General features: G+C 42.2%; 1 protein-coding gene across 4 annotated transcripts in view; it reads right to left on the minus strand.

The window, feature by feature from the left end:
* The window catches only part of sox6 (SRY-box transcription factor 6), a 136,940-nt gene that overhangs the window by 83,583 nt on the left and 45,014 nt on the right, over positions 1-8,343 (minus strand). For all 4 annotated transcript variants that reach the window (XM_031846355.1, XM_031846354.1, XM_031846353.1 and 1 more), the window contains one exon: positions 897-1,137. In XM_031846355.1, the coding sequence (XP_031702215.1) occupies positions 897-1,137 (241 nt within the window). The remainder of the gene's footprint in view (positions 1-896; positions 1,138-8,343) is intronic.

Raw genomic sequence — 8,343 nt, forward strand, 5'->3', positions numbered from 1 at the left:
AATTAGATATTTTTGTATAATGTGCGACAAATGAAGACAACACCTGAGTAAACCTTTGCCTGTCAATTACCTACACCGTTGGCACGCACACCCCAGCATCATGCGGAGCAGTCTGCTACAGAGGTTATTCATGAGTCTGGTTTTCGTGTGCGTTGTGCTGCAATGCTGAGGGGTTGAGGGTCTCAGTGGCCAACTGCACAGCTACTTCAGAGGCCCTCAGGGTCTCTTTACCACAGACCCGTCTGTTACAGACAACCACCTGCCTCCCATGTCTATAGCCCACAAGTGCCTGTGCTCTTCTTTGCTCCGCTCACATCTAAGCAGCTCCGCACTTGGAATGTACAGCGTCTGGGATCTGGCTGCAGATGTGACTCATACACAAGAAAAACGCGTGCACCAAGAACAAGACGTGTTTCTTTAATAGCAGCAAGAACGCATCATGGTCTTCCATTGGTCAGGATGCGATTTTATGAGCCATCCACATTATTAAAAGGGAAAGTTAGAGGTCCTCTGTTTAACGTAATATTAGCTGATGGTTTAGTGTTTGGGATGCTGGGGTCTTCGGATAGGCAGCTCTGCCAGAGGTTTCACAGCATCAGGGAACCAGGGGGATGGAGCTAGGGATAGAATATCGCCTGAGCTTCTTCATACAAGCCAGGAAGAATAGGTGACTTCTGAGCCAGGATGTTTAATCCCCAAGAGAGGAGAGTAAAACAGTACGGTATACTTGAAAGTATCCAGCTTTTCTTTAAAAATAAACTTTTACTTTATCATTTATGCCCACCCCCAACTATTAACGGTTTTCTTTTATTCCATCCTCACCAGTGAGGCATCAAATAAGAAGGACAAAGGTTTATGTGTGTATGTAGAGTATGTAGAGTATTGACATGGCTCACCATGCGCTGTTGGGCTGACACCAGGGTGTCCCAATCGCTCTCTGGCGGCACGCTGCTGAGCTGCTGCATTTCATCAGGATGGGTTTTTCCATGGAGCAGGCTGTGCAGGGGCAGCTGTGGTGTGCCATGGGCCTCAGCACTCTCCTCTTTCTCCCAAGACAAGTGCTCCTGACTCATGGCATCATCCCCATCGACCACAGAGGCAAAAGGAGACGTGGCTTGCTTTGAAGACATGACTCTGCTGTTGAGCAGGAAGTGGAGAATAGAGTCAGGAAAGGTTTATCAACAGTACATGAAAAGGAACGCAGTTTCTTTGAGTATTTCATGGACCCCTTGCGGTTATGTTCAAGTCATTGTGCATGGCTGTAACTGGGATTGAATGTGGTGCACCTGAGCAGATAACGCACTGATTGAATGCTACACCTGTCCGTCGCCTGTAGCTGCTCTGGACTGTGGAGTTTGGAGCAGGCAGTGGGGTCCCTAATCCTTTGTTTAATGCAGATGGATGGCTTGATCTAGGGCTGGAACTGTGCCTCCTTGGGTCTTGGCCCAAACAGTAACTCAGGCAGTAGGTCAGCCAGGCAGTGGGGCTATCATCCAGATATAAAGTAAAAACCTGACAAATAAGTTAACTCCTTCTACTGTACACAGAGATGTAAAACAAGGTTGCTATTTCCTGTGTTAATTTTCTTTTTATTATTTATAAGTTGATTTGATTTGGTTTTGTCCTTCAACGTTTTTATAATTTTCCTTGTGCGAGTAACTTTCAAACGCAAACAAAAACCAGCCTCATCTTCTTTTGTTACCACTCGTCAAATTAGGAAACTGTTAACATTTAGCTGTGACAGTGTTCCCTCGGGCTGCCAAACCCCACTTAAGCAGCTTAAAAATCAAACTACTGTAACAGTGGAGGACTAAATTCACAAATCTGTCACATGCTTCCATGAATATTACAGTGAATATTGTACTTGACATATCAGGTACAAAGGAAACTCATGTTAATTCCTTTTACAAGCCAACTCTTTTTGGTGCAGAAATTATAAAACCGATTCCACTTTTTCTCAGAATTAATGAGGCCACACTCATGCTGTGTGCTACAATGAATGAAATTAAACACTGTGAAAAGCAAATCGAATTATGCATTTGGTATTAAATTAAAAAGGGGATAATATGGCCTTCCTACTGATGTGAAGTGGAGAGAAGGAGCTGGAGTATATTTAACTCCTAATCTGCCTTTCCCTGATCTTTTGTTCTGCTTATTTTTCTCAACTACAGGACGTTGACCATTGGTTGAGGATCCGTCTTCTCTTGAGGGTGTAGGGGGTATGTCTGTGTGTGTGTGTGTGAGAAAGACAAATTGGGGTTGTGAAGGTATGGTTCTATGTTTGTATGTGACAAAATTCTCAGGGTACTTCTTGTACTATATATATTTGATCACTGATCACCACCTGCCCCGTTCTCCTGCTCTATCCACAGGGGTCAGTGTGACAGCACTTTAGTTCCACCCTCACTTTTGCCTGGGGGGTTTGAGAGAGAGGGGGGGGGGGGGGCTCTCAAGGTTGAGGCAGGCTGTGGTGTGATGGTGTCCTTGCGCTTTCTGCTGAGAGTCAGGCACAGAGAGATAGGGAAAGATATGTTCCATTTCTAAAGGGCTTTTATGAACAAGGTCTTTGGGCCTAATAGTTAATGGTTTTACACAAGGAAGTCTGTCAAATGAGGTGTATTGTCCATGTACACGTACTGCTGAATTGATATTGTCTGTGTATGTCTAGGCAAGATTATTTGTATAGCACCTTTCAAAAACAAACTGCTTTACTAAATGCATGAAGCAACTTTTAAAAAGACAGAAAATATGAAGAAAAATACAACAAAATTAGAAAAAGGTGAAATATAAAATGACCACAAATATAATTGTGAGAGATACGATGATAAAAGACTTGCAAATCCATAATAAATAGAAATGTTTTAGTCTTGATTAAGAAGAGTTTGTAGTTGGAGCAGAATACCGATTTTCTTGACATTTATTCTAGATAAGTAACGCAGATGAATTTGCACTGTATTGAATTATCATTCAGAAACATGCACTGGTATATCCAAATAAAACAGTCACTATGCATTACCACACACTCTCTCTCTCTCATTCACTCATACACACCGGCACATAGTCACAGATCAGTCTAAATTAATCTCATATGTCTCAGCAGCTGTACAAACAAACCCAGTATATCAGGTAGATGTCAACGCAGGAGAGTGAGACCCGTGCCTGCCCGTCTCTCCTGTCTTTTAGCGTCTGAGCCTGGATGTGCCGTCAGCTGTGTCTTTACTCAATTTTAATCAGCCATTAGATTGTTTCCTGTAATTATATCAAATAGAAAGTGATCTCAAAATCAAGTACTGTTAATTGAAAATCAAAAGTCAGAACAAAGTTCTGATCACGCAAGTAGAGCGGGCAGTAGTAGTGTGTGTGTGCGTGTGCGTGTGTGTGTGCGCGCGCGCGTGGTGGGAGCGGTTCGGGCTCATAGTTCTGATGTATTTTTTATTCATGCACCCAAAAAGCCCAAGTCTCGAGAGCAACAAGCACCTCGTCCTCAATGGAGTGTGAGAGTGAAACAAAGCACTGCTTTTGTATTACACAGTAAATCAAGTGGTATTATTTTACCACTAAAATATTCAGTCTCTCAGGCACTTTTACTTTGGTCTCCAGCCATCAGTCAAACTGCTGAGGCATGAGCGAGAGAAGGGGTTAGGGAGAGAGAAAAGGAGAGAGGGAGCGATGGAGACTCCATCCTCCTGTAACATGTGTCTACAGCAATCTTGTTAAAGAATGCAACAGATCTGCGGCAGGCTCCATAACAGTATTTGTCAGCAGGAGTTAATAATTTATTAGCAGTGCTGGGAGGGCTGCGCTCAGGCAGCTTAAGAGTGCGGAGAACCCCCCCTCTGCCCCACCCCCACCTCCGACAAGCCCCATACAATACTACCTCATATTATTGAAAGGGAAAAGGGGAAGCGTGGCAGTAATTCTCTGAAAATATCTGAGGGCAACCATACGGTATTTTATTCTCACATTTGGTGCGGGGATCACAGTGCTGAGATCAAAAGGGGTTTGTGTGCAATAGATCAGCATAGATGCAACAATTTGATGAGGTTCAAAATAAGGAGAATTTGGCTGAATGTGGGTACTACCGATGCATGTAAATTCAATCACATTTTCTCATAGAACTACACTGTTTGCAGCCTCGGCATCCCTGCTTGCAAAATAAAATCAGCAAAACAGCCCTGTTTGTACAACTACAGTGTATTCTGGTGTTGTTGAAATAACTTTACCCACATTAATAATTGAATTAGTTTCTCTGCAAAATAAGCCGAAAATGTGCAAACAAAATTGTGAAGAAATGGTGAACTGATGAAGCAACTCATGAATCCTTGACAGCCTGCCCTCCCTCATGCTTGATTACACAACAACAATAGACATCTAACAAACCAAAGTAATCAATAAGTGCATGAAATGTTGCCTCCTGCCTACTATCTGACAGACAAAGCCCCAGTGACTTTGAAGACTTGAGGCAGAGACGAGCGAGGAGAGTTCGAAAAGAGAACTGGCCTATATATAGCTGACAATATTACACACATTTGAAGGATTAGGACTTAAGTTCCCCAGCCGCGGGCTCATATGGCCTGGAATGCTTTGAGTCATGAATTGTTCCCTGCGATAATGTTTCATCATCGTGCAAAACAGCCTCCGCTTAATTGGTTGTGTGGGCGTGTTGTGCACTGCTCATCTTGTGACTGATGGGCCGTGTGTCCTCGGCTATCCCATTTCTCATTTCATCGTAAAAGGGTCCGACTGAGGTTCACCCGCTGAATCTGCTCTGTCACACTGTTGACCTTTTATAGACAATGGTTATAAGTAACTCCACACCATCTCCCCCATCACCCCAACCCGCCCACATGCATGTCTCACTTCTGATGTCTTGCACCTTCAAGTTTTGATCACAAGTCCCAACAGGGGGTACAAATTACACTTTCTTCCTTCACATGCGTAGACAAATACAGAGAAAATTAAATCAATTTAATAATTGATTGAAAAAGATTGTTTAATTACTTCGCCCAAAGGAAACTATAAAAGAAGGAAGTGTCATTATCACGTGAAAGCGTTCAAATTACAAGCGTTCAAAGGTGCCAGACTTTGGTGACACTTCTATTGAAGTTAATGGGGCAGGAATGGCAAGTTCCACCATAACCCATCCTAACTGTGATGTTTCACCTTTGATTGAAAAATACTTCCACAAAATAAAACACACATTGATGTTGACAGATGCTTTTTATCTAAATGTGGGCATATTGGTTTTCCTTGTAATTGGTCTCCAAACAGCTAATGGCTCTGCTCAGCAGCTGCATTTAGCGCAACTCAAGATACTACATCATGATACATGACCAAACTATTATTGCTAACCAGACTGCAATTGTGAGCAGATCAATTTATGAACAGCTCCGACTATAACTGGCTGGACTCAATGATATGGCCTGTCAGAGTTGGGTAAATATCCTTAAGCCAAACTAGGACTTCACCGTATGCTAATGCGTTGCAGTTTGCCTCAGTGATTTACAGTCATATTAGCCGTCTAGCCTGTATTATTAGCTAGCATAGACATAAGTCATGACAGAGATTTGCTATCACTCACAATCTCTGCAGATCCCTGTATATATTTTAACACCATAATGAGAGTCATTTTTTTCTTAACATAAACTGTTTCATCTCCAAATTAATGTAGGACATCTCAACAGAGATATTGCTGGCTAACATTAGCTAAACAAAGTGCAATTTCTAACTTAGTTCGCTGACAAACGCCGGCCAAGTGTGAATCAGCTTGGATGAGCGGTTCTCGAGATATGTGGACACACACATACAACAGTGATTCCTTGCTTTATAGTACATAGTATAGTTATGCTTTACATAAAACATATTATATATTTGTTTATTCATATAAGCAAAGGTATATTGAAGTGTTTACGTTTCCCAACTGTCTTCAAGCATAAAAAGAACACTTGAGGTGTCTGACTGATCTTTTAATTGAGCCAATTAACACATACTATATGGTGCTATATGACTGCTCTGTCCTGTCTGTTTGTTTGTCACTGTATTGAACTATAGTAGCTATTAAATATGTAAACCAAACTATGAACCTATTGTTAAAAGATCATTTTTTTTAAAACTGTGACATTGTTCAATTAAAGCAATTTACAAACAAAAGCATAATCTTGAAAATTAATTGAATAACAGTTGTGATCTTTTGTAGGAAGTGGAAGCAGCTAAAGAAAATAGTTTGGGGGCCTTAAACCATGCGTGTGCATGTATATGTGTGAGAGAAAGTCAAAGAGAAAAAATCATCTGTGTGTGTTTCCCTTCAGGGGTTCCTCCTGTTCCAACAGGTGTCATGGTAGGGTTCCTCTGGGTTCTTCACCTGCCATAATGAGATATTACTACCTGACAGCTCCCAGCTGGAGGAGCATTGACACGGAATCCACCGTTTAGCACAATTAAATTATCACCCTCCATTGTGATTGTGCCATGCTGTGCAGCAGCCAGGTTTCTGGATACATAATCAACTCGTAACACGGGCTGTATACTGCTCACGGGTAGCCTCTTTTTCCACACACACACACACACACACACACACACACACACACACACACACACACACACACACAGGCGCATACTTAGACATCACACACACACATATGTTTGTCTATTGTGTTATTCTTACAGAATAAAAAGATATGCTAGAATTTTTATAAGTCACTTTGAGCAGGTGATACAAAATTGATTTAAATTGAAAAAGTAATTACAGATATTGATATTAAAATATAGTAAATGGTTGAGAAAATACAGATTTTCCAAAAAAGGTAACCTACTCTACTGGGACTGGAGAGTTGTCTAAATGAATTTGTTTAAATTGTTCTTCCATTATTTTTGACCTTCCTTTGCAAAAAGTCAACTCAATTCCGGCGGCACTTCATCCTCACTTCACACTCTCTCCTGATGCCTTCTCTATTAGAAACTGCCACGGTTACCACAGCTAAAATCCGCACTGAAATGATAGCCACCCAGAGCAAATTAAGCAAGCCACCTGAAGTGCACACTTTACATATTGAGCAGAGCCTTGATAATTACTTTGCAGGGTAGATTATTTGCAATAATATGCTGCTAGAGGAACTCCCGTGTATCTCACTTTAAACACTTGTGCAGCTGCCATGACAGCCTGGTTGGTGTCCTTGCCCCCCACGCAAGGCAAAGGCAGATGCAGGTGTGAGAGTGCTTAAGTGTCCCTGTCTGTCTACTCAGGAAGGGTCGATGAGCACTCACACACTGAATCCCTCATTGCCCCCTCCTCTTCTACCTCCTCCTCTGCTTCCTTCTTCTTCTTCTTGGGTCCCCTGTGCCTTTGGCCCTTTTCCTGATCCCAGGACACAAGCTCAGAGCTGGATGGCATAACAGCCTCTCAGTTCCCCAGGACACACACAAGTTCACTCATGCGTATGCTTTCACAAATGAAGGTTGGCCGTCCAAAAAAAAATTCACTGCTGTCCTTTTTTTCTCTGGACTTGCGTCATTCTTCAGCAGAAATGATCCACTAGAAGAGGAGCATACTGGATGTTGCGAGTCAAAACACACTCAACAGAAGACACTAACAGTATCAGAACAACAACTTTCAGCAGTCTCCTTCACCAGACGAACTGTTTCCCTTCCTGGGTGGAGAAAAATATAATACTGAGACAAGAAAAGCTTGTTGTTGTTTTACCTCTCTTTCTTTTACTCGCTTGTTTTCTGTGGGCCTACTGGGGGACGGAGTTCCCAAAGAGCCTTCTGTTGCTACTGCTACTGCTGCTGCTCTTATGCAAACCTCACAGCAAGTCAAGCCATCAACCAACACAACCCTATTTGCTGAGCAACAGTGGAGCTTTGTGGCCTCATAGTTGACAGTAAGTTATGAGCCCTTTGTGAGCAGGACAAGGAAAACAGAGATCGGAATTTGGCAGGATCATAATAATACAGAATTCTTCTGTTCATGGAACCTGAAATTTTCATTGAAACAATCGAGTATTGTTGAAGGAAAGAAAAGCAACGGTGACAGATGAAATATAGAGTGGGGCCTCCTTTTTGTTAAACAGTAAACAAAGCACTATTCAGGCAAGGTCCATTCTGTCATTTATAAAGATAATGTCTTCTGTGCACTGGAGAGTCTGCAGCAAATGGCTGCACTTTAACAAATCGAGTGTAACATCTCTCACAGTTGCCAGAAAAGTGAGTTGAGAAGCTGGCTGGGGGGTGCCAAACAAGTGAAGAGACGCATCCCAAGTTACCAAAGAGATGCACAATAAGTCTGTAGGGAGCATAGACATCTCAAAAGGGAGAGAAAGCAAGGCATTTGAGGAACAAAAAAAA

This window comes from Anarrhichthys ocellatus, unplaced genomic scaffold (genome assembly GCF_004355925.1).
Source record: "Anarrhichthys ocellatus isolate YVR2014 unplaced genomic scaffold, GSC_Weel_1.0 scaffold6, whole genome shotgun sequence".
NCBI classification, from domain to species: domain Eukaryota; kingdom Metazoa; phylum Chordata; class Actinopteri; order Perciformes; family Anarhichadidae; genus Anarrhichthys; species Anarrhichthys ocellatus.